This window comes from Colius striatus, chromosome 5 (assembly GCF_028858725.1).
Source record: "Colius striatus isolate bColStr4 chromosome 5, bColStr4.1.hap1, whole genome shotgun sequence".
Classification (NCBI taxonomy): domain Eukaryota; kingdom Metazoa; phylum Chordata; class Aves; order Coliiformes; family Coliidae; genus Colius; species Colius striatus.
Genome location: NC_084763.1, coordinates 55,465,078 through 55,490,293, shown reverse-complemented (window position 1 = coordinate 55,490,293; position 25,216 = coordinate 55,465,078). Strand labels below are relative to the sequence as shown.

The 25,216-nt window shown below is 39.0% G+C and overlaps 1 protein-coding gene across 1 annotated transcript in view; it reads left to right on the top strand.

The window, feature by feature from the left end:
- The first annotated feature begins 1,662 nt into the window (after window positions 1-1,662).
- Window positions 1,663-25,216, top strand: part of LOC104558530 (ATP-dependent translocase ABCB1-like) — a 41,582-nt gene continuing 18,028 nt past the window's right edge. The window contains exons 1-16 of the mRNA XM_061997420.1: window positions 1,663-1,713; window positions 2,241-2,338; window positions 4,753-4,804; window positions 7,363-7,510; window positions 9,296-9,392; window positions 10,595-10,786; window positions 11,134-11,305; window positions 12,407-12,531; window positions 15,642-15,813; window positions 17,117-17,230; window positions 18,550-18,660; window positions 19,741-19,866; window positions 20,133-20,336; window positions 20,725-20,895; window positions 23,020-23,181; window positions 24,197-24,364. Coding sequence (XP_061853404.1) covers window positions 1,663-1,713; window positions 2,241-2,338; window positions 4,753-4,804; window positions 7,363-7,510; window positions 9,296-9,392; window positions 10,595-10,786; window positions 11,134-11,305; window positions 12,407-12,531; window positions 15,642-15,813; window positions 17,117-17,230; window positions 18,550-18,660; window positions 19,741-19,866; window positions 20,133-20,336; window positions 20,725-20,895; window positions 23,020-23,181; window positions 24,197-24,364 — 2,163 coding nt within the window. The remainder of the gene's footprint in view (window positions 1,714-2,240; window positions 2,339-4,752; window positions 4,805-7,362; window positions 7,511-9,295; window positions 9,393-10,594; window positions 10,787-11,133; window positions 11,306-12,406; window positions 12,532-15,641; window positions 15,814-17,116; window positions 17,231-18,549; window positions 18,661-19,740; window positions 19,867-20,132; window positions 20,337-20,724; window positions 20,896-23,019; window positions 23,182-24,196; window positions 24,365-25,216) is intronic.

Genomic DNA, 25,216 nt, shown 5'->3' with positions numbered 1-25,216 from the left:
ATACACTACAGAGAAATAGACTACCTGCCTCCCTGTGACACATGCAATACAAGGGGATGTTCAGCATCATTTGGGTGGAGAGTGGAGGGACATAGCCATAAGTATTTAGCAGGTACCCCTTTTAGCTCATAACTTTAGGGGTGTCAAAGGAGTGTTAACTGCGATATTAATTTCATGGGTAATGAAACAATTATCTCACTTTGGGCACAATGGCCTTGCTGAAACTGTTTTGAAGTTGTTTGTCTGCCCAGTCCCATAATTTCTAGGCAAAACAGTAAAGCTCTCTCCCTCAGCTGCTGTTCAGGGTGATTCCAGAGGCCTCTTGCTTGCAGGTGTCTGCACAACAGATAAGCAGGTACTGGACCTTTGAAATACTTTTAATCCTCTGCTTGCACTTATCATTCATCCCTCAACTCAAAGTCCAAATCATGCTTGTATGAAACAGTAAATGAGGAGAGGGACTTGGGGTTTATAAGTGGGAAATCTCTGAAGTCTGGTATCACTTGGGCTGATTTAAGAGGAATTTCTGTCTGAACCAGTTTCCTTTGATTTCATGATGTAAGGTTTGTATTTTCTTCATTAGCACCAATACTGTTAACCAGTGATTTTTCTTTCTGTGGCCGTGTCTTTAATTTGCCACATGATGGCCTCATTTGTTCAAACAATAGCTGAATTAAGCTGCATTTTGTTTCAGAAATTTGTTCTCTTATGTGTATATCAGAACCCAGAGGGTGGTGATCAATGGCACAGAATTGAGTTGGAGACCTGTGGCCAGTGGAGCTCCACAGGGATCAGTTCTGGGGCCAGTCTTGTTCAACATCTTTTATCCTTGACATCAGTACTTTATACTACATGAATTTAATATTTCCTGCTAATAGAAGATAAAAGCATTACAAATTGCTTAATTTTGCTGTTGTGGACAGGAAATTCAATGTTTGGGTCAATGTTATCTTCCATAGGCTTTAAAACAGCTGTACAATGCACTTTTGTGACACTTAATATATTCTTAATTTAATTATATACTTGATAAAACTGTGTGCAATAAGGATACAGAGGTGAGATTGATGAGATTGCTTCAGAAGAAGAAATGTCTGGTGAGTATATGCAGAAACATCATACATGAAAACTATTCTGAGAATGTACTTCTTTTGGTTTCATTTTTGTTTCCATTCCTTCCCAACCAACACTATCAAAGTCCAAAAAGACAGCACTGATTTTCCAGATACAAACACAACCAGTCACAAAACTCTGAGGTGAGCTAATCCAAGAGGCAAAAATACAGCATATTTTAAATCCTATTATAAAATTACATGCATTTTGTGTTACCTGTTATAAGAGTAGGGCTGAAGAGCAATTGTCATTGAGGAAAGTCTATGTTTTTCTGCAAATAAGCTCCATCTTCTGGGCACAAGATGTTCAAAATGGGCCACACCGACTACCATTCAGTTTGATCATGGGTGACTGAACAGTGATAACAAGAGCACCTTCCCTTCAGTAGTTGATGGCCCTGGTGTGATGGTCTGCTCCATGCTATGGTGCTTTTTCAGTCATCCTGATTGCTTGTGAACATTGTGAACCTTACAAGGAATGATTAAAATGGGAACAGAGACTCACTTTGAGAGGAGTTAAAAGGAGATTTCTCAGATGCTTTCAAGAGCCACAATGATAAAACAGGCTCTTGAAATTGCTGAGCACTCCGTTTCTAGAGGCAAAGTGGGCACATAGACCTTTGCAGACCTAGCAGGGTCCAAGGGCACTGCAAACGGCTGGCATGCACCAGTATTTGAAAGTTTTTCCTCATGTAAATTGAACAAAGTCCAATCTCACTGCTCACTCCTAACCAACCTAGTCCTACTGACTACTGAATAACCTTCCAGAACAGGTGAAAACAATTGAGATCACCCTCCTGGTAAGTCAGCACATTTATTTCATCTGAGATGAATTATCAATTTTCAATAGTCTGTATTATAAACCAAGCAAAAATGTCCAGTGAAATTTAATTCTACTTTTAAATACATTTTACTGGTCAGTTGGTGTTAATTACACTGGGGAAATCTGCCTGCTTTGAAATGACATATTACCAGGGGCTATGCAGAGGATACCACTGGGAGTCCTGCTTCAAAACTGAAGGCAAACTGGTTTCAAACAGCACGTGGTGTAGGTTTTCAGATGATTCGCTTTGCATTGTCTCAGTTCAGTATTACTGGCAGTTTTTCCTGGGATACTTTATTCTCAAACAGATTTCAATGCATTCTGAAGATGAAACTAAGCATTACAGAAGAGAAAAGGATGCTAATATTGCTGTATCATATCAGGATTATGGGTCTGAAGGCAAATGGTAAGTATAGCCATTGATTTCAAAACATTCCCATAAACATTTGGACCAGATGATCTTTAGAGGTGCCTTTCCAGCCTGGGCTGTTTAATGATTCTGTTCTACTACTGTTTTTCCTCTAACTACATAAGCATAAATGTTGCTGGTCAACAATACAAGAATAACCACATGATGTTCCTTTTGCTGAAAAGTCTTTGATATCCATTATTCTCTTCAGATAAGAAGAGACTTTTCAGGGGAAGAGTGAAGAGCAGAAAGCTTTGCTTGTATCTTGATTTTACGATCAAGAATGTCTATTGGGGCTATTGAAAATATATCTGTTTCACTGGTTCTTTTGCCAAAAGGTAGTGACAGCTTCATCTCTTCTATTGTGTTACAAGGCTGATATAAAATACTGAGACCATTGAGGTCAAAGTAGTTAAACAGCTAAGTTACATGCTTCTCCAATTTCTCTGAAAGCAGTGTTCATTTTTTTAGTAGAATGCAGGGCCAGTTGGAGTCAGATGTCCTGCACACTCTCCTCTCTATCCCATTCCTGTTCCAAAAAGAGGAACAGATCACACTGGAATACAGATTCTATGATTTAATAGAATATAGTATTGTAATGCACTGTTTCCCTAGCTATGGAGTTAAAGACACCTAATCCCCATGTACCTTATGGAGGAGGGCTTAAGACAATTTGAGAGGGATGTTCAGGCACCAGAATGTGACCTGTGTACATGGTAGAAGTGGAAACAGTGAATCATTCTGGGTAGGATTGATTAGATTGACTGGCACAGTGCTCCATGTCCTTTAAAATAATTTGTGCCACAGCAACAGGAGACAGATTAGTATTTGATCCAACACTGAACTTTTTAGAGCTGAGAGAAGTCCCATTGCAAAACAGTGGAAAGAGTTTGACATTTTACCTATATCTTTAAAGCACACTGAATGCACTTCATTTTAACTGTAGAGCACGAGCTATTTGGAGGGAAAACTCTGTTTATTCAGATAACCACCTTCTCATGTCTCCTCTGTGATGATTTATAGGTTAAGGGCACTTATTAAAGCTCTCCTTCCTACTTTCTCATGCTAAAAAACGAGATACTTAATTCTGATTTAGACAAAAAGTCTTAAAACTTCAAGAAATTGTCCTGAATTCATACAAGGAGGAAACTGTGTAATTTATTATGTGATGTATCAATTTGCACTCTCTGACATGTCAGAGTAAAGATTACTATCACTGCTAGTTTTACTGCACCGAAAACTATGGGCAAAATGGTTTATCTCCATCTGGGCAAAGACTGGTTATTGTCACTTTTGATTTAAAAGTGGCACAACTAATAACAGCAATGCAATGAATATAGGTTTAGTACCAAAAAGCCTCAATACCAACCCCCCAAGTTTTTTAGTGGAAAAGAGTCAGCTAAAGTTTAGTGCTGTAATTAACATTTCTTCAAGTGGAAACCTTCAGTGTGAACCTTTGAATTTCTCAAGTGGAAGTGAAATCTTACATTGTTTTAACAATGTCTATTGATACAAATCACCTTCCAGCCCTGTAAACCATGCCAATAACTCACAGGGCACCTTTTAACAGCACAGAGCCTGCAAACTCATGGCAATTTCTCTCAAATCCTGTGTGTTCAGTTCCTCTTTTCTAGTACAAGCCTTCTGACCATCATAAGTATTGCATTCTTTCCACCACCACCTCCAAGTTCTCTGAGTTTGTTTCATTTTCCCCTCTTTGCAGTCCACTTATTATAACAGACTAGCTTTTTCCCAGTTCTGTAGGTTGAATGTTATGATTATCAGGATCAATCTTCCCAGTTGAAGTCTACCAATCTGCAAACAAAGTACTTAGATGTGAGAGGTGTTTGCCAGATAATTGGCAGTATGGCATTGGCTCACCCATCTCATTTGCCAAGAGCTACCACTACAACATAGCCTAGGGTAGAAAGGCTAGACAGATGGTTCTAAGCATCAAAGAACTTCCCAGACTATGTAGGAAAAAATAAGTGGAGTGTAGCTAGGAGGACACCAGCAAAGTTTGCAAGAGGACTTTTGCTACCTTACCACTGTAGATTTAGCTACAGCCATTCCTAGTACTTTTTCATATAGGGGCTGTAATTTCAAGTGAATCTTAATTAGGTTGCTGGTACCCTACAGACTGTATGTTGGGTGGTTTTTTTTCCTTAGGCTCTGTATTAACACAATATGAAGACAGAAGTCCTCTTGCAAGTATTTTTGACAGTGTTCAGAGAAATGCACTGAGATCATATTGAAAGTTGTTATTTCTTACCTTCCTTTATCTCCTCCTTGCATCTGAACACTATTAAGAAACAGTAGTATCAGTAAAACACCAGGCTTGCTTTATGTTTGAAGTGCTTTATGTTTTAAGTGCTCTTCCTACTTAAAATACAATCAAAATTTTTTGGCAGGGGGAACAAGAAGAAAGCTAAGAAAATGAATATGGTCAGCCCATTTACAGTGGTAAGTTTCATGATATTTGTGTGTTTAGCAAGCTCAGTCTACCATAACCTTCAAAATTCGTTATTTTAATATATATCTCTCACTACTCATGTTAAAGAGCTTACTAGAGGCATTTGGCTGTTTATGGTATTCAGAGATCTCCAATGGGAAGGAGAAATGGAAGAAAAGGAAAAGGCAGACATGAGGGATGGAGGAAACTAGCTTAAACCCTGACAATTATGGAGATTTTTTACTGACACAGTTATGTCTAATAGATGGGTGAGGAGAGGTGTGTAACATGGACTCAAAATGTGTTTGGAGACACAGAAGTAAAGGAAAATCCCCAGCATAAGAGTACCCTGTGACTGAAAATGTATCTCCCATGCTAGCTATACCTTCATAAGCACCTGGCATACCTGCCTGATGGAATACTCTTGTTTTCTTGGCAGAAGCAAGGAAACCTTAGCTTCCATTTTCAAGTTATTCTTTTACAATTGATACTAATTTATCAGTAGTATACTAATTACAAACTAGTCTCCCACCAAGAGCCATATCCAGAAAGCAACAAGAGAGAGTCACAGTTTTTACAATACAATTGCATTCCTTTATGAACAGGTGATTTGGAAGTTTTACTTTTTTATGTACAGGCCACAGTATTTTTGCATTTTACATAGCTAAAGCAATCATAGATAAAGATGACCTCAGGAGATCAGCTAGCCCAATGTCCTTCTCGAAATCAGGCTAAACATCAAAGTTAGAGCTGATGACTCAGAGCTTTGTCCAGGCAAGTTTGGAAAATCTCCAGGAGATGTAAGTCCCCAGCCTCTCTGGCCACCTGCTCCAGGGCTTGACTGCAATTACCTGAAGAAGTTTTCATAGCATACCATAAGAATTTCTCTTACTACATATTTAGTTACGTGCCCTCTCAAGGACTTCAGATGAAAGTGCACAAGAGTAGTTAACACATGTAGCTTAAGTAGCTTAGAAGCTCATGCTGAAGCAGCTTAGAAAGCAAACAATTGGGTAACATCTGTATTATCTCAGTCTCACCAGTAGCTGTATTAAGATTTAACAGAGTAATTCGAGTTTGTGCTTAACTAGTGGCACACTTAGGATTTATTCAGGTTTAAGTCTAGTATGTGTCTAACAGAATCTGAGGTGGCTTTTCTTTTGGAAGTGAAAAGATTTCCCAAATCTCCCAAATACCTACAGAAAGCTAATGCCTGTTTACCTCCTGAAGGATATTCCCAGGACTTGGAACAAAACTTGCAGAGGAAGCAAGAAAAAGCCTCTGAAGTGCAATACAGGAGCAATGACAACTCTCATCACATTCCCCATGTTCCCAGTGCTGGCATTTAGCAATCTCATCTTCCCACTTTTTGAAAACCTAGAGGAAACCAGCAGTAAAAATTCACACTTAGGAGAAAAGAAAAACACATGTTGGTAATTTCTGCTTTCCCACACAGAGGACAAGAAGCACTAAAATGCTCTGAGCCACCTGAAAGACCAGGGCAGATCCATTGAAGTAACAACCACAGTAAAACTCTCTTCCTTCAAGGTCACCAAGCTAAAGGTGTATCCCATGGACCCCACTTAGGCAAAAGAACATAGCTTCCTTCACTTGAGGGATTATTTCACAGCCATGCCTTTCAGACCATCACTGCAGGCTCAGAGAGGAAAATTCATTGATCATTTCTTCTTGGTTTGAGTGCCACTGGAAATCACATCCTCAGCCTAGTCTGAGCATTGGCAGCAGAGACAGACATGTCATGCACACACTGGCATCTCTCAGGAGTACCCCAGGAGTACATAGGAGACACTACCTCCTATGAGGAGTATGGAGACAGGAACAGCCTGCTCTCACCTAACCATTCCTAAGCACAAACCTTCCAGGGCATGAGAGATGTTTTGCCAATGCCTCTGCGAGGAGGATAAGATATCTCACACTTACCTGAGAGCCTGTTTAGAGATCCCTGTGATGATGTGGTTCCCATGGCTCCTGCCTCCATGCAAGTCTGGTAACTGAATGTAAAGTGTTTTTAACTAAAACCCATAGTGATTACTTTCCATTTGTACATTTCCATACAACAAAATGCAAAATGAAACTCTCTCTGTATTACACAGTCACATTTAAGGTGCTTTTTTGTGAACATTGTTTCATAAAATGTATTAGTAACATTGAAATAAAAACATTAAACATCCCTTTTACTCAGTTTAAACATATTGTCCTTAAATCTGTAACAAAGACCCATGAGCCCAAAGGGTGGAACTAACCAAGAAACTATAAAAGTAGAGAAATTACTGTAAAATATTAGAGTATGAGATTCTCTTGTTTAGTTTCAGTTATAGTAATGAATTTAAATATCAGTTTGATATAATTAAATGAAAGCCATTAATTTATTGTTAAAACAATGATTAAGGAGTTAATGGCTTATGTTACAATTTCACCATGTTGAGTATTAACATTTTCTTCTGTTGCTTTTCGCTGCTTTCATCTGAGTTGCTGATGCTCTGTTGTTGCTCAAATGCTTTTGCTTCTACTAGAGAAGCTTTCAGCACAGTTCTGTTTCTACTTTCAGTTTCGGTACTCCAACTGGCAGGATCAACTCCTGATGGTGCTGGGCACTGCCACAGCAATACTCCACGGGGCAAGTCTCCCCCTGATGATGATTGTCTTTGGTGACATGACAGACAGCTTTATTTCTTCAGAAAATATTACTTATTCTGGTAAATATTGTTGTAGCTCCTAGTTGATGTTGTTGAAATATAGCTTTTATGCAAGAAAAAATTGGTTGTATCTGGAAAAAAATACAGGGTAGAATAGCAGCTCACCTCAAGCTGTTAATTTGCAGGGAAGCAGTTTGTTCCTCTGCTATGGACCAGCTGTGTCACTAGCTGGGACTTCTGTGAGAAGAGACAGGTCTTTAATTTTGACCAGTTCCATCTCTCTTCCAGACAGTCTCCAATTCACTAAGGTTTAAAGGACACATTACAATCTGGGTTGATCGAAATAAACAGATTAATGGGAAGTGGTAAAAGAAACAGAGAAGCAAAAGTGTCATGCTATATGCTGACATCAGAAGCAGTTCTGAAACAGAGTTAAAGATGTAAACTAAAGCATGTTATCAAAAAAGCAGGTGAAATAAATATATATCAGTGCAAATGTTAGAGATATTTCATTATTTACTAACTGTGGTGTATTTTAGAAGGATAGTAAGTGTCCCAAATACTATGATTGTAAGTCTACTTGCTTGAACAGCAACAAGAGACTTACAGGTTGATATAAGGATGAGTTTATTAGAAAAAATTGCTTTCCTGCTGTTTATTTTGAGCATATAAACTATCACACTTCAAAGAAAGTCCCTTCTGTTCAAACATCATCCATGTTGTCCTTTTCTGGGACTTGTTCACGTTGTGTGAATGTGGAATTTCCTAAACTGCTCTAAAGACTTCCATGCTGTTTCCCACAACTTCTCCACCACTGCTTTGTTCCTTAACAGAGAAGTAGACAAGGTACAGAGGCAAACAACTGAACACTACATTCACATGTTCATACGAATGTTCCTATGTTCATGTGCATGTTCAGCCAAATGCTCTTCATTAAACAGCATCATACTTGTTTTAATCACCTAACTTACCTTTCAAGCATTGATTTCAAAAGCAGTTAACTACTGCCTCTGAATATTTTTAGCAACTCTTACTGGTGCATGGAGGTATCATGACAGCCCTCAAAGCATCCCACATAGGGTCAAAACATGTCACAAACTCTGCCTGATCAGTATTTGTACAGTATTTGTACAGTATTTGCACTGGAAAATTAGTCTAGGTTTAAATCAAATATGAATATAAACTGCAATTGATTAATTGAGTGATTCTAAAAAGTTGTTAGGATCACTTCTTACTGCAGAGCCAAACCAGGACAAGCCACACTTATCCTGAAATTAAAGTGCCAAATGCACATTGCAGAATTCTTCATTCCTGATTAGCTTCACATGTATATGAATCCTTATACAGTTTAATAACACATTTAACCTCTGGCAACAAGCATGAATTAAATAAACACATGTCCCTTGGGCAATTGGAAGGAGATGCTTAATTGGAAGGAGATGCTTAATACCACATTCATTAATTTTCCAAAGTTAACTTATTGATGAACCTGCATTCATAAAGTATTCTTGGAACACTATTAAATAAGGTGGTTTTTATGTCTCCAGTGTATTGTTTTACAAATATTCATAAAATCAGCCCACATTCCAGAAGAAATACTGCATATGAAGTGTGAAATTCAGGCTAGTGATTGTACAGTTGCTGACATCAACTAGTTTTTTAACTGTTCATTATATTACAGGTAGAATGTTCACTTTTAGCATGTGTTGCATAGCATCAATTCCCTTAGACATGGTCAGGGCCCAGGTAAAGTGCTAGGTAGCTGATAGAAGTTTATAGAAGGAAATTATTACAGTGTGATTAAATGCAAATATTTAACTAGCTTTTCACTAATTTTCTCTCTAGCAAATTATCCTTCATTGAACAGGACATCACTGTATTTTCCTGTAGACTATTTTTTTCCTAGTGTTCTGATGGAAAAGTTGGAGGAAGAAATGACCAGGTAATAGGAAAGTTTTCATTTACTTCATGGCTATTCTTTTCCTGTAATAGAGATCTCAAGTAATTGTTCTCTAAAGATTATCCTAATACTTAGTGTAAAATTAATGTCATTATAGCTGTTTAATGGAACTGAAGGAATTCAGGTTCTGTTATGTGTTTAGATTAACATTATCATATGTCAGAATGCCTTTCCTTCGATGTGTGTTCCTGTTCTTGCTCTTCCTCCTTGCCCACATCCTTCACTCCTCATCTTCCCTCTTCGTTCTCCCAGGCTCTTTATGCCATTAGCCCCACCTGCCTGGCAAGCTGGCTTCTCTTCTTCCTGCCACAAGTTTCCTGTTCCTTCTTTTTCCATTTCTCTGCTTCCTTCCTTCCCCTCTCTGTAGGTGACCAGTATGCACAGATGGCTGGTTCTGAGGGAGGTCCTGGGGGCGAGCTCTCTGCTGGCTGAAGGAGCCTTGTGACAGCTCTGCAAGGACTTCTGCAGAGTTTCCCCATTTCTTGCTATTTGGCTTTTTCATTGTCATCAAAAGCACAGAATTTTTTACTGATGCCTAAGAAAATCCCCAAAATGTTGGAACTGATCACATTCCAGCCCCGTAAATTTCTTTGTTTTAGCCATAATTAAATGACAGCATAAAGGTCATTAAAGCCAGCTAATTACTTACATCTCTGAACAACATGTTTTCTGTTAGTTTATTAACTTTTTAAAGGACAGCACCTATGAGACCCTAGTAGCTGCATGAAAACTGGGGATATTGTTTTCACATAACATCAGTTAGTGATCTTCATTCCAGGTCACAGGGGATTCTTTCTTCCAGTGCCTGGGCACCTCCTCCTCCTTCTCCACTGACCTTGGTGTCTGCAGAGATGCTTTCACATTCTCACTCCCTGTTGCTGCTGCAGTTTAGCAACTGCCCAGCAACTTCTTCCCCTTCTCAAACACATTATTCACAAAGACATTACCTCAGTCACTAACTGGCCAGACCTGGGTCAGCAGTGGGTGCATCTTAGAATTGCCTGGCATGAGCCCTGACACCTACTGGAGAAGCTTCTGGCAACACTTTGTTTAAAGTAGTCGCCCCTGTAGCCCCTCTGCTACCAAAACCTGGCCCAAGCAATATCACTACACACTCTCATTATAAAAACCCCACCTGTTTGGAGTAGAATTGATTAGATTGCAAACTCTTTGTTTCCTTTCAGATATGCATATTATTATTCTGGAATAGGAGCTGGTGTTCTTTTTGCTGCCTACATTCAAGTTTCATTTTGGACACTGGCTGCTGGGAGGCAAATAAAAAGAATCAGACAAGAATTTTTTCATGCTGTGCTGAGACAGGAGATTGGATGGTTTGATGTGAATGACATAGGTGAACTCAATACTAGACTTGTAGAGTAAGTATTGAGCATCAGCTGATTGCCAAATGAGTGTTAATTCTAATTGTTGAAAATTAGTTGTAATATTTCTCTCAGAGCAATGTTATTTTATCTCACTAAACTCCTCTGTAAGCTATACTATTATTTATACAGAGAGATGTGTATGAACCATTTAACAGGAGCCTGAGGAAGAGAGATGTTGGAGAATGCTGCCCCATTCCCTCAGTGGCTGCAAACTTGAAGCTGTGTTAATTTACAGGTGTTAGAAACATGATGGAGTACTGACAAAGTGCACTGCATCCAAAGTTTATTTCTGTCCTTTCCACACTTTCTTATTTGTTTGGCTATAATTTGATTTTTTGCAGTGACATCTCCAAGATTAATGAAGGAATAGGGGAAAAAATCGCAATGTTCTTTCAGGCAGTGGCTACCTTTTTCAGTGGATTTATAGTTGGTTTTACAAAAGGCTGGAAATTAACACTTGTGATCCTGGCACTCAGTCCTGTTCTGGGATTCTCATCAGCTCTCTGGGCAAAGGTAGGCAAAAAGTGTGAGCTTTCAATAAACTGGCAAGCTATGTCTTCTTCAATCACGTCAGGTGTCTTGTAAGACTTAAAAATGCAATCTGGCTCTTAGTGAATTTAGACCTTGCCCACATGCAGAAAGGTGTGAATAGGTGCATGATGACACTGGGACAGCTGAAAAATTCAGTGCCTGCACCATGGACTCAGCTATACTGCTGCAAACTTTATGTAAGTATAATAATACCCTTGAATGAAAGGGTAAATAATCAGTACCTTTGCCTTCTTCACTGGGCTCCATTACAACTGCACCAAAATAACCGAGCGGTCAGTAAAAATAAACAAGTACATAAATGGTGTAAAATGGCACAGCTGTGGTCATTGCAGATAACTGACAGTAAGTTCTGGCATGAGCCTGCAGTAAGTCAGGTTTCCTATGATATGTGGTTTATGACTCCAAGGTGAAAAGGGCTTTGCCCCCAGGGACAGGATAATGCCATGGGCAGACACAGGCGGACAGCCAGCACAGAATGAACTCTGCTCCAAGTCACTCCAAGTTCCCAACAGTTTAGGGCAAGCAGCATGCCAGAGGCAACTTGGAGAGAGGAACAGGCTTCATCTGTAGAAAGTAAATTGCTTTTGACTAGGACTTTCAAAGGGGCATCAGTGTCAAGTACCAATTGGCTACTGAATTTCAGTGATAATGGTCAGCCTTGCCCTCTCAGCTAAGATGAAAATCCCAGCTCTATTTAACATGTGCAGTTCCTGATACTTCATGAGAGCTGCTTGAGGATGGTGGTGCAAATATTTCTAAGTGTAAGGGATCTTAGCTCCTCTGACTTTCCAAAATGATGAAAGTATAAAAGGAAAACCAAACCTCCCTCTTTTTTGGGCAGCAGATAAGATGCATTTTTCTAGTTAATCTATTTTATGCAATTCATGATGCCTTTCCTCAAATTCCTGCCTTGGGAGTCAAATGTGAATTCTTCTATAACTCTTTATAAAACAAAGCAGATAGCAAATTCAATACAATAAATTATGATTCACCATCATCAGAACAACGCTGAGCTTATTCTGGCTTTGTTTGAGAGAGTTAAAATATTTTGCTCCCACACAGATAATTTCTGCATTCACTAACAAAGAGCTGACTGCATATGCAAGAGCAGGAGCTGTTGCAGAGGAAGTTCTGGCAGCAATTCGGACTGTGGTAGCATTTGGGGGACAAAGAAAGGAGCTTGAAAGGTGAGAACAAAAGTTTCCATATGCTGGCTGTTTTATTAGTACTGACTCGAGAGATTTTGAATTTCTTTATCTCTTTGGTGCTGATTTTTTGGTTTAAAAAATCCTCCTTTTTCATTAGCTTCAAAAAGCATCATAAAACATGCACACATCCAGTCTCTTTGGCAAGGAGAGCATGACCTTACAGACTTCAAAAAACCCAGTGAGAGCTGTTAAGCAAAAAGACAAGCACGTGGCAAAAAAGGAGAAAAAATACAACACTGAGGTCACAAACCAAGTATCACAAGTATCTGTTTGTGTAACATCATGGCCACAAATACTGGCAGGAGTTTTTCAGACTCAAAGTTCAATTACAATTGTGTCATCCACAGAAAACACACACCATCCCCTGAGCCACTTCTCTCGTTATGCTCCAGCCACTGCTGCTGCTGGGCTCAGGTGGCTGAAAGAAGTCCCAGGGTACCTACACCTCACCTCCTAGTTCAGCCCAGTATCTTTCTTTGGTTACCCAGTGCTGTTCATCACCCTCGTCACCTCTCTTTCTTACTTAAAGCGCTGTTTGACAGTTGCTTTCTGCCACAAGTGCACTGAATGTGATGTAGGTCTTTCCTCATGACCCCAAAGTGTTATTGGGACCAGATCTTGCTGTTATAGTAAGCAAATGTATCATCTAATTCTCTTGCTAATAGACATAACAGCTCCATCCTAAAACCAGGTAGCCTTTTTGATTCTACTGCTGCAGGGAGTATATTCTGCTACTTGACTATCTGAAGACCAGACATCTCTTTCAACACAATGTATGCATGGATCTGTATATTAATTCATTTTTGTACCAGCACTGAACATTTGCTTTAGTAACTTTCCATTCCCGTTGATTGACTTTCCTATGCTGTTCATTATAGAAGTATATTGTAGACACTCTCACCTGGCATTTTGCTAGGACAAGCAAATGAAGTTCTTTCAGTTTTCTCATACAGTACAGGTTTGACATTTCACTGACTGGCTTTTACTTCACATAATTATGGTTCATCTCCTTCTCATTACTACCTTCCACCATCATGTATGTAGTTCTGTAAGACATTCTTTTGTCCTGGTCCTCTGCACCAGTGCTGATCCTCTTAGTTTTGCACCATCAGGAAACGTTGTTATCCTGAGTATTGTTTCCATGCTCAAATCACTAAAATAAGTAAAACCAGTAACTCCCAACACCAGCTGAAGAATTCATGTTGTCAACTCCCTTGAGTATTATAACTCCCCACTGAACACCACTGTCTTGCTTCAAACACTTCCTTAACTTACTCTTCTTTCAGTACTTTGCAGCTACTGTTTAATTAATAATTCATCCTATGGCTTTAGGATGAATTGGCATTAGATGGCATTAATGAAGTCCCAATGGATTAGTTTTACTGTGTCTCACCTCTATGGAAAAGACAGTATTAAAGGCAAGTAATTGGATTAATGCTTCTCTTTCATAACCCACAACACATTTCATTTCATTTAGTACATTTTTATTTGCTTTTATTTATGATTTTATTATCCTCTTCAGGATTTGTTTTTGAGCTTTTTTGGTTTTGGCAAGCTACAAGCTTCTAATTTCTCAGGTTACAGTTTCTTTTGTAATACTTCAGTCCAGTAGCTCTGTCCACAATTTGAAAATAGCCACTAAAAGACTTTACTACTGGGCCAGTGTTACATTTGCTACTTTATTCAATGCTCTGGAATAAAGAGTCCATGATCACCATGAAAGGTACATTCCTTCCTTACTGCTTGGATGTGATAATTAAAATACCTTAATTCAGTTTGGTCATCCTGCTTTTGGCACCATGGGGTTGTTTTTGTACCGAAAGTTGAGGCTCAGGTACAGTTTCAGAGCTATTCCCAATGCAATCATCATCTCAATGTTTCTTACTTTCTAAGACCTGTGAACTGGAAAACTCCTGTTGCAAAGCTATTTTCTGTGTGTTCATCTGTAATTACTTTAACTGATTCAACCTGTAATCATTTTATCTTTGGTTTTTTATCTATAACCAGCTTTCTCTCAGTAGCCCTAAACCAATTCTAAAAACAAAAGCATCCTTTTGTTTGTTCAGTGACTATTTAAGAAGAAAACTTCATGACTGAGGAGCTATTCCCACTTTCCAGAGCACATGGGTCACACAGCTTTGCTGGCATTTGATTCTTTAGTCTGTATTTATGATATGTCTCTCACAGTCACATGCTTTTCACTGAATTGTTCTCCATGTCCATATCCAAATCCAAGCCAGACTTCAGATACAAGCACTGTCCCAGTAATATGTTCTACACTCATCATCAAAGAGATTTTGACATCAATTAATGACATTTTCTCCATATCACCATTTTTCCTTTCTTTATAATCTATTTAAATGCTCATGCCTTCCTTCTTACCTTTATTTTTGATCCAATACCAATATTTTCTTTCTCCTGTCACTGCTTTGTTTACTCTTTTAACATTACTCTGCTTTCATTAACCCTCTTATATGTCAGAACTGGATTTAGAATTCAGATAAGGTTCTCCCAACTTTTCATAGAATCATAGAATGGTGGGGGTTGGAAGGGGCCTTTAAAGATCATCTAGTCCAACCCCCCTGCAGAAGCAGGTCAACCTAGATCGGGTCACATAGGAATGTGTCCAGGCTTTTATACTTTAATCCCTCAGAAAGTTTATCCTTAATCCTAGACACCTGCACCAAGATGCTCAGATGGAGTTTGCACATTAGAAGGAGATACCTTTCAGCCAGTTCTTCCCATGGCTAGGCACTGCTTATCTTTCTTCATAGCATCAGTAATAGCCATTCACAGTTGGAAGATTCCACTGCAAATCACCACATTAAATGTTTAACTGTTCACCACAGCCTTTTCCACTCATCCAGAACTTGTTCCAGGTAAAACTGATCAGCTCAGTCTGTCACAACACAAAAGATGGGCAATATGTTTTATTCTACTCTTAGTGAGATGTTTATCAGGATTAGATTACTCCTTACAAAAATATTTTGTGTATCTTTGATGTATTTTATGGGAAACTTATGTTTAGATACCATGAAAGAAAGAGTCATTTCCCATATGTTCTGATATTTTGGGTTTTTTTCTTCTAGATATCAAAGAAACTTAGAAGATGCCAAACGCATTGGTATCAAAAAGGCCATTTCAGCCAATATTTCTATGGGTATTGCTTTCTTTTTGACATATGCATCATATGCCTTGGCCTTCTGGTATGGAACCACTTTGATCCTCTCCGATGATTATACAATTGGCAGAGTCTTTACAGTATGTATTCACGTGTAGCTGGACAACATTTATGATCAAGACTGAACTGTAGCTGCTGTACAATCTAACTGGAATGTGTGACCTTGCATTGTAAATTTTAATTCAGAAAAAACCAGCCAAACATGAACAAGTCAGACCTAAGGCAGCCATGGGTGGTTACGTACTGTTTAGGAAAGAAAGGCCAATGAGGTGAGGAGGTGGAGTTGCTCTCTATGTCAGAGAGAAATTAGTGTGCATTGAGCTCTACCTGGGTGGGAATGATGGGTGGGTTGAATGTTTGTGGGTGAAAATTAAGGGGCAAGGTAAGGGAGGTGATGCTGTTGTGGGAGTTTGTTACAGGCCACCTGATCAGGAGGAGGAAGGGGATGAGGCCTCTACAAACAACTGAGAGCTGCCTCACAATCACAATCTCTGGTCCTCATGGGGGATTCCAACCACCCTGATATTTGCTGGCAAAGCCACGCAGCCAAGCACATACAATCCAGAAGGTTCCTACAGAATGTTGATGACAACTTTCTGTCATAAATGGTCAAGGAACCAACAAGGAAAGGTGTGCTGCTGGACCTTGTGCTAACAAACAAGGAGGGTCTGATTTGGGATGTGAATGTTGTGGGCAGCCTTGGCTGCAGTGACCATGAGTTCAAGATCCTGCGTGGAAGAAGCAGGGCACCAAGCAGGATTGTGCCCTTGGAGGGAGCTCAGGGTATAGGATCCTAGATGGTAGAAATGCCCAAGAAAACTGGTTCATCTTCAAGCACCATTTCCTCCAAGATCAGGATCAGTGTGTCCCCACACTGTAGAAAAGCGGGAAATGGAGGCAGGAGGCCTCCATGGATGAAGATCTGCTGGGACAACTCAGGGAGAGGACATATATCTATGAGAGGTGGAAACAGGGGCTAGTTTCTTGGGAAGAGTACAGGAACACTGTCAGAGCATGAAGGGGTTCAACCAGAAAGTCTAAAGCCCTTCTAGAATTAAACCTGGACAGGAAAGTAAAGGAAAACAAGAAGGGGCTTTTCAGGTCCATCAGCAGCAAAAGGAAGATTAGGGGGAACACAGAGGGTGCCCTTCACAGTATCCTTCTTATAGTCCAGTGGTGGAGGGAAGAAATTTGACCTCCTTTCTTCATATCAATGTTTTTACCTTTTGTTAAATGATTGTCACCTGTTTGATTGTAGACTTCACGTTGCACAGCATGCATGAAACAAAGCAATGATAATATTTCCAGACAAATGAAGCTCTTTAATTAGACCTAAACATTCCCAGCTATTTATTATGTGGTGGGTTGTCTTTTTCTCTTTAGGTCTTTATTTCTATATTACTTGGGGCTTTTAGTGTTGGACAGACCTCGCCAAGTATGGAGGCATTTGCCAATGCAAGAGGAGCTGCCTATTCAATCTTTAGTGTTATAGACAATGTGAGTATCTTTGCCATGTCTGCCATCCAAAAGTGTTGAACACTTGACTTCTTTTCTGAATCAAAATTAGCAATGGTGTGTACAATATCATAATATTTAAAACATCTACCTAACATGTTTTGAATGTGTTGGGAATATTGGAATGTGAGCCAGTAACTGAGGAGGATGCAAATTCCCACCAGTTTTTGTTCTATCTGGTAATTCAGGAGATGAAGTTAAAGAAAAATTTAAAGAGTATTGCAAATTTTCATTGAATTTTCATTCTTGAAACTCCACAACTCAACAACTGAGAGAAGATGTTGTAACTATGCTCACTTTACTGATAGTATTTCTTTCCAGCTACAGTGTCTACATCTGAAGTTACCTGGCAATGGAACTTCTACTTTCATGAGCTATACCAAATGGTATAAAAATATGTGTATAGTTTATAAATCTTACATGTATTATTAAAATACTATATATGAAATATACTTAGACTTGTGCTTCAAATGTCTGAGGCATCAGACAACAGTTATGAAACACTACTGAGGGATCTCCTGACATTTCAACCTCTGGAGTCACATCTACCTTGTAGTTCAGAAATGTCAATGTAGCTGTTGCAATCATACCCATGGTAACTCAAGTAACTGAGATACCAGTAACAGCAGCAATGTGTCTGGCAAAGATTGGTTTGAGCTATAATATTGACCAGACTAATGGTACATAGTGGCTGCCTGGGACTGTAAGCTGATACATACTGGATGGCTGGCAGGGACTGTAACCTTGCTACTATAATATCATAGTGACTACAATGCTATCTTAAAATGAATGTATCTATGCAAGCTATATTTCTGTCTTTGGATGTTAGTGCACTGGTCCTGATTCTAGACCATTCTGGGTAGAAACAAGAACAAATGCACCAAAACCTAGTCCCGTGTCCGTGTTTGTATGGCACAGGAGCTGTGTCCTACAGAATGTTAAAGGAAGGAGTGTAGTTATCTCTACAAATTACTGCCTGAATGGGAATGTATAGGTTTACTCATTCCTTTCTCTGATGTTTTAGACTATTTTCTCTATTCCTTAATTTAATCCAGTGGAGATTTAAGGCCCTGAGCATTTGCCTTGGTTACTCAACCTTGACAGCAGATCTGCCAGTGACCTGGACTGGCAGCTTCGTGCATCTATGAGTAGTTGCAGCTGCTTTGCAATAATCCCTGCTATGCCTCATTATATGGTAACATTACTGCCTAACATACCTTAGCCCTGTACCATTCTCAAATGTAATTAGGAATCTAAGCAATGTGTTTTTTTCTCTTTTCTTGACATATTATTCTGCACAGGAACCTCAAATTGACAGTTCATCCAATGCAGGCTATAAACCAAAGGATGTGGAGGGGAATTTGGAATTCCAAAATGTTTACTTCAATTATCCTGCTAGGCCAGATGTCAAGGTATTACACATGAAGGTGATACGGCTTCCATTTGAGATCACTTGATTGCCTTAAAGAAAAACAACTGCTATAACTTAATTAAAAAAAAGGTCATAGAAATGATAGAAAGCTTTGCTTTTTGTTCAGAAGTGATAGCATATTTTAGCCAGAAGTGTTTAGTCAGCTGAATTAGAGCCAATTGTTGAAAACAAAATGTAACTAGATGAAATTTCCACTAAAAGCTAAAATGTTGGAGATTCTTTTAAGTCACAAATATAAATACTAATTGTTAGAACACTTGTCTTAACTCAGTAAAAGTGTTACAGCAGTACACTGCCAAATTGTCCACACTAAATCTGGTAACAGCATTTCTCTCAGAAATTGGCAGCAGATCCAACACCTGCTCTATTGCATTTACAATGCAAAACCCGCCCATTTGAAGATTGTTCTCACCAAGTCTTGAGTCCTAATATAAGTTTCATGAAATATCAACTCTCCCACTTCTTTCAAGCTAAGAACTTCCTCTTGATGACTTCCTACTGGGTTACTCATAGTGTAATAATATAATGTCTTATATAAATATCCAAAACCAAATATGTAAATTGTTCCTCTTTGGTAACTAAAAACAGTTATCCAAGAACAGGTTCTTTTTCATCTCATTACAGAGAGGTTTACAAATGTCTCTCTGCTTGAAGTTTTAGAGAAAGCTACAAGGAAAAGCTTCCATAGGCAAACAGCAGCATAAGAGGGAAGGAAAAGTTCTTTTTCTCTACAGCTGCAGTTTTTGCATCTTTGCTACCTGCCTGAAACTGGGTGGTCAAGGGAGGAGCAAGTAAGGTTGCATGGAAAGCAGATCTCTTCACTTTTGCAGTAGATATGAAATGCCACATTTTGAAGTGTTGAGCAGAAGGAAGAATCTTCATAGTGCAGTAAAACCCCATAAACTCCACTTCAGGCTTCCACAATTCCAAAAGTAGTTGTTCCCCTTTACTAGCTAAAGCTGTCTTGCAAAATTTTATCACAGTCTTTAGAGTTTCTTCTAATTTTTACTGACATTTTTACACACTGTTATGGTTTTGGTTACCTTTCTTACATGCACAGGTACTGAAGGGCTTGAATTTTAAGGTTAATTGTGGCCAGACAGTGGCCCTGGTTGGTGGCAGCGGCTGTGGGAAAAGTACAACTGTTCAGCTCATCCAGAGATTTTATGATCCCAAGGAAGGCATGGTAAGACATGACAAGTGAGATGACTGCTCTGTGTGTCACAGCTGTTGGAAGTCTGGTTCTGATTTCACTGCCCTTGTGCCAATGTGCTGGTAAAGTCACAGAATTACAGAATCACAGAATAGTAGGGACTGGAAGAGGCTCCCAGAGACCATCTAGTCTAACCCCCCCTGCTAAAGCAAATTCCCTAAAAAGCCACTTGCCAACCAAGGGAGAGAGGTTCCTTAATCAAAACAGTACATTCTTTTTGTCTGCTTCCTTTTGTCAAGGTTACCATTGATGGGCAGGATATCAAGACCTTAAATGTCAAGTATCTGCGGGAGATCATTGGTGTGGTGAACCAGGAGCCCGTGCTCTTTGCAACTACCATTGCAGAAAACATTCGCTATGGCCGTGAGGACATCACCATGGAAGAGATTGAAAAAGCCACCAAGGAAGCAAATGCTTATGACTTCATCATGAAGCTACCCAACGTAAGCAAAGCAACTGCCCTGCAGAAAGAATGTCTCCTAAGTCTCCTTGTGCCAAATAGTTGCTCAGATTCTTGTAGAGAGAGGAAGCTCTTCCTGGAGCTGTGACTGAGCAGAGCTGTGCAGATCTTCCTTGTAACTTTTGAGAATAGTGTTTATGTTCAACCTTTAGGTCATGACTTGGTGGGCATTTGGTGAGCTCTTAGAATTCCAGGGACACAAATGATTAGGCAGGTATATCCAAGTGAGTGTTTGTCCTGTAGTGTTTTAGAGGAAGGAGAAGACGCTGCTGAGGTTACTGACATTGACATGTCTTTTCTTTCTGTTGCTTTTCTTTGGGGAAAGGACTGTGACACTGAGTGTTGTGAAAATGTGTGTGGTTGTCTTGTAGAAGTTTGAAACCGTGGTTGGAGAAAGAGGGGCACAGCTGAGTGGAGGCCAGAAGCAAAGAATAGCAATTGCCCGGGCTCTGGTTCGCAATCCTAAAATTCTTCTGCTCGATGAGGCAACGTCAGCTTTGGATACTGAGAGTGAATCAATCGTGCAGGCAGCCCTGGACAAGGTCAGTATTTTTCATTTGTAAGAAAAAAGAGATCTCTAAAACATCTAAAGCAAGCTACAATTTGTCTGTTTGTACAAAGATTGGGAACTCTAAGTGGAGATGAATAGGGAAATGGTTTTAAGCATAAATAAATGTATAAATCTGGTTTGAAATTTGCCAGCACTGACTCTGTCAGGTCAAACTGTTCAGTGGTGAAATGTTTTTGCAAGTGCCCATGGAATTCAGTTAATGATGTTACGGATAGGGCTGAACCACAGCTTCCCAAGCGAGCTATAGTCTTTGGAGCAATGGAGAGCTCAACATAGGCTTAGAGCTAAATATTCTCAGGCAGGTTTGAGGATGTGTGTGGGTGATGTTCTGATTAGCACCCTACAAAGTAATTCAAAGACAACTCAGGGATGTCTTATGCCTCAGAAGTACTTTACCCACTGTGCTGTACTGTGTCTGGAAGAATCAAGCAACAGAATCTACATTCTCATCTTCGAGGATATTTTAGTCCCTAACTTTTACTTGGATGTCTAATTGCCACTAACTTCAGTAAGCATCAAATACTCTGTCCTAGTTACTGATAATTTATAGTACTCTGTGAAACTGTGCCAGCTGCCACACTCAGGGATCTTTCTCCCAACTCATGCCCTATGAAAACCCAGAGACTGAAGGGCATAGAGCTGCTGATTGACACATTCAGTGGGATGTCAGCTAAATGCTGCAATATAAAATACTTGCAGCTAGTTTAAACAAGTTACTCAGCCTCTCACCTCTCCCATCTATCTTTAAAATATGTCATATAGTGAGGTGAATCTCTGTTGATGTTCCTGGCACAGCATGCCAGAAAGATTTGTTCAGACTTGTCTGGCCCTGAAATTACTGATGTTAAGCAAGGCAAAACTAAGCTATTGTATGCCAAGTATTCATTTATCCACCTCTTGCCTACTTTTTACCTTCCTTGCTATACTGAGCCTATACCTCTAGAGAAGATTTACAGCAAATCTAGAGAAGACCACATTTCTCTGCAGGCTTTGCCAAGCCTTTGCTGCCTTTCTGTTTACTGTCTATGTGGATGGGATGTTCTGCTTTTTATAATTAAGCATGTTAGCTTCACTTTCTTCTACGTCTTGATGTGATTTTACCTTTTTAAGATCACCTCAGACATGGTGAAGCTTTCAGACTACCAAGGACATGCCTACCATTTATTTACAGGATGGTTTCAGCTGCTGTCACTCCGGTTCTTAAAGTCATGTGACAATATTAAGATATCAGATTTAGCTGGAAATTCATTGAAAATTTTCCACACTCTGAAGTTTTATTTTCTAACTGTATAACATTTATTAACCCATTATTTCACTGTGAGGTGAGGGAGCCCTGGCACAGGCTGCCCAGAGGGGTTGTGGAGGCTCCTTCCTTGGAGTTCTTCAAGACCCTCCTGGACATGTTCCTATGGGACCTGATCTAGGGGAACCTGCTTCTGCAGAGGGTTGGACTGGATGATCTCTAAAGGTCCCTTCCAATCCCCACCATTCTATGATTCTACCAGTTCAAATGTGAAGTGAAGATTTAAAGACTGAATCAAAGTTTCGGTTTACTTGTTGAATTATGAGACGTTAACAGTAACTTCTCCCAGCACACTCCATCACACTCTACACAAGTAGAGCAGGTAAAATTGCTAAGCGAGCAAGAGTGAACAAGAACAAGTAAAATTGCTAAGTGATTAATTTCTATGTTTGTGAAATGCTCTGAAACAGAATTGTGTCTGACTTGCTTAATGATAGATTCTTTCAGCTACAATTGGAGACATAACCTGGGACGATATTGAAGGGTCAGTTTCAAAAAATAAAGTTTAGATCTTTCTATCTAGAAAGTAATAGTCCAACATGAAAAAAATAGTGCCTTAATTAATATTTTAAATTAAAACATGTTTTTCAGTGTTTGGTTTGTTACATTTTTGCTTTAGTTTACCTTGGAGGAACTGAGGAATGTTGTGAAAATCAACACTTCTTAGTTGACCATTTTGGTCTTTACCAGAACACCATTTCTAAGGAAAACTTTTCAATTAAAATATTTCTTAAATATGCTTAAATACTTCTTAAATATGCTAACATGAGACCATCATTGTGTTGTTTCCAGGTCAGGAAAGGCCGCACTACACTTGTTATTGCCCATCGTTTGTCAACAATTAGAAACGCAGATCTTATAGCTGCATTGGAAGACGGTGTCATCGCAGAACAAGGGACTCATCATGAGTTAATGGAACAGAAGGGAATTTATTACAAGCTTGTTAATATGCAGGTAGCTTTTTCACCCATATTTTTTCATGCCTTTTACCATACCATGTGCTATTGAGTTAATCAAATTGAATTGTTCTCAAATGCAACTCCAACTTTGCAGTGTTTTCTCAAGTAGATCAACTCTAAGGGGAGGAAAAAGCTTAACTGAAGAGTGATAAACTTCACATTGAGATAATTCTACATTAAATAAAACATGCAAATTCATTTCAAAGTTGTGAATTACAAGAATTGTAAGCAAAAATAAAAAATCTCTTAAAAAACACAACACAAAACAAATGAAGTCTGTGAGAAGGGTAAAATTAAGATTGTGGCAAAAGTGAAATCCTGGAGCTGACAGATTCTCAGACTACTTTCCAAATCATAAAATTATCAAATAACTCAGATTGGACCACAGTGTCTCATCTAGTCCAAGCCCTCTGAATGCAGGGAGGACTCTGAGGTCAGAGAGGGTTGCTCAGGACCATGTCCTGTTGAGTTTGGAATACCTCCAAGGACGGAGATTCCACACCCTCCTCAGGTCATCCGCTGCAGTGCCTCTCACCCTTGTTGTGAAAACAAACTCTTTTAAGCAAGTATTTCACAAATCACCAGCATCTTAGTGACTCAGGCTCCTGAAATTCTGTCATTCAGACACAGTCTATCTCGAATATTTGTCTTATCTTTCAGTTTTTCTCCTGAACTTCTCAAACAGTTTCCCTCAAGCCTGAAGCAGCTGGTGGTCTTGCTCCTGTTTCTCATAGCTCTTTCCTCATATTGAAGGTCCTTCTTGTTGGTTTTCTGACCATAATTTTTGGACTTTAAAGAGACTTTCTGTTGTGTTTATTCAATTAACTTGTTTAACTCTTCTGTATGTTTTCAGAACAATTTAACTTGACAATAAATGAGAAAAAATATCTCTGTGTAGAACAGAAACTGTCTAACAACAGAAACTGTTGTTATTTACTACTGACCATCATTTGCAAGTGCAGAATAGTATGGCAGTAAAAAATTGTTAGCATCATATCATTTCATTTCAGGCATCAGGAACTGAAGATCATTTACAGGACGAGGATAATGCACCAGCTACCTCAGATGAGGCATGGAAGGGATCAATAGTAGCTGGACTGAAAAGACGATCCACTCAGAAAAGCATGAAAAGGTTCAGGATAGAGAATGATGAACCTGATACAGAAGCTGGTCAGCTTGTGAGTGTCTCTGTATTCTTACCTGCATGTGTTTTCCGTAACTAATGAGATAAGAAAGAAATGTGATCCCATTCAAGAGGGAGTAACTTTTTAACAACATTTGGGAAGGCATCCCATGTGTCTGGCTCGAGACTCATAAAGTGACAAAATCACACAAGAATTCTTTGAGAACAGACTTTTTCCCTGAAGCTAAAACTTCTCTTTTATTTGGTTATGCTTTAAATAGTTTTTTGAGTAATATTACAAAACAAAAGTACTTGAGTGCAGGAATAGCTTAAGTAGCACGTTAATTAATTTACTTAGAGAAGAAAAGCAAAATTAGGTAATTAGTCATGTAACTCATAAAACACACCCTGAACAGGGAATAATTATTATTTTAATCTAAATACTTTGCCAACTACTGGCAAAAATGTCTCTGTTAGTAAATACATTACTGAAAATTAAGCTTATCTACTGAATATATATATTAGAATAGAATATATATATTAGAACAGAATATATATACACTGAAAATTAAGATGTAATTATTGATTGTGTTCAGTAACAAGTAAAGAATAATTCTTTTAGCATTCAATACCATCAAATGCAAAACATGATTTAAATGAGTGATTTCTGTTTCTGGTTGTTCTTATGATGGGTAAATGGCATTTGTGACTAATCCTTTCAGCCTTGAAAGGCTCGAATCCTTGTTGCTGGAAGAAACCATAGCTTATGTAGCTTTCATTGGTGTTTAACTTCACTTTTATCCTTTAATAGCAGTAGTAGGAGTTTCTGCAGTTAATTAATACAGTTTTTAAAGAACAGTTAGTTTGGGGTTTCCCAACATGAACTATGGGATGAAGAACCTATCAC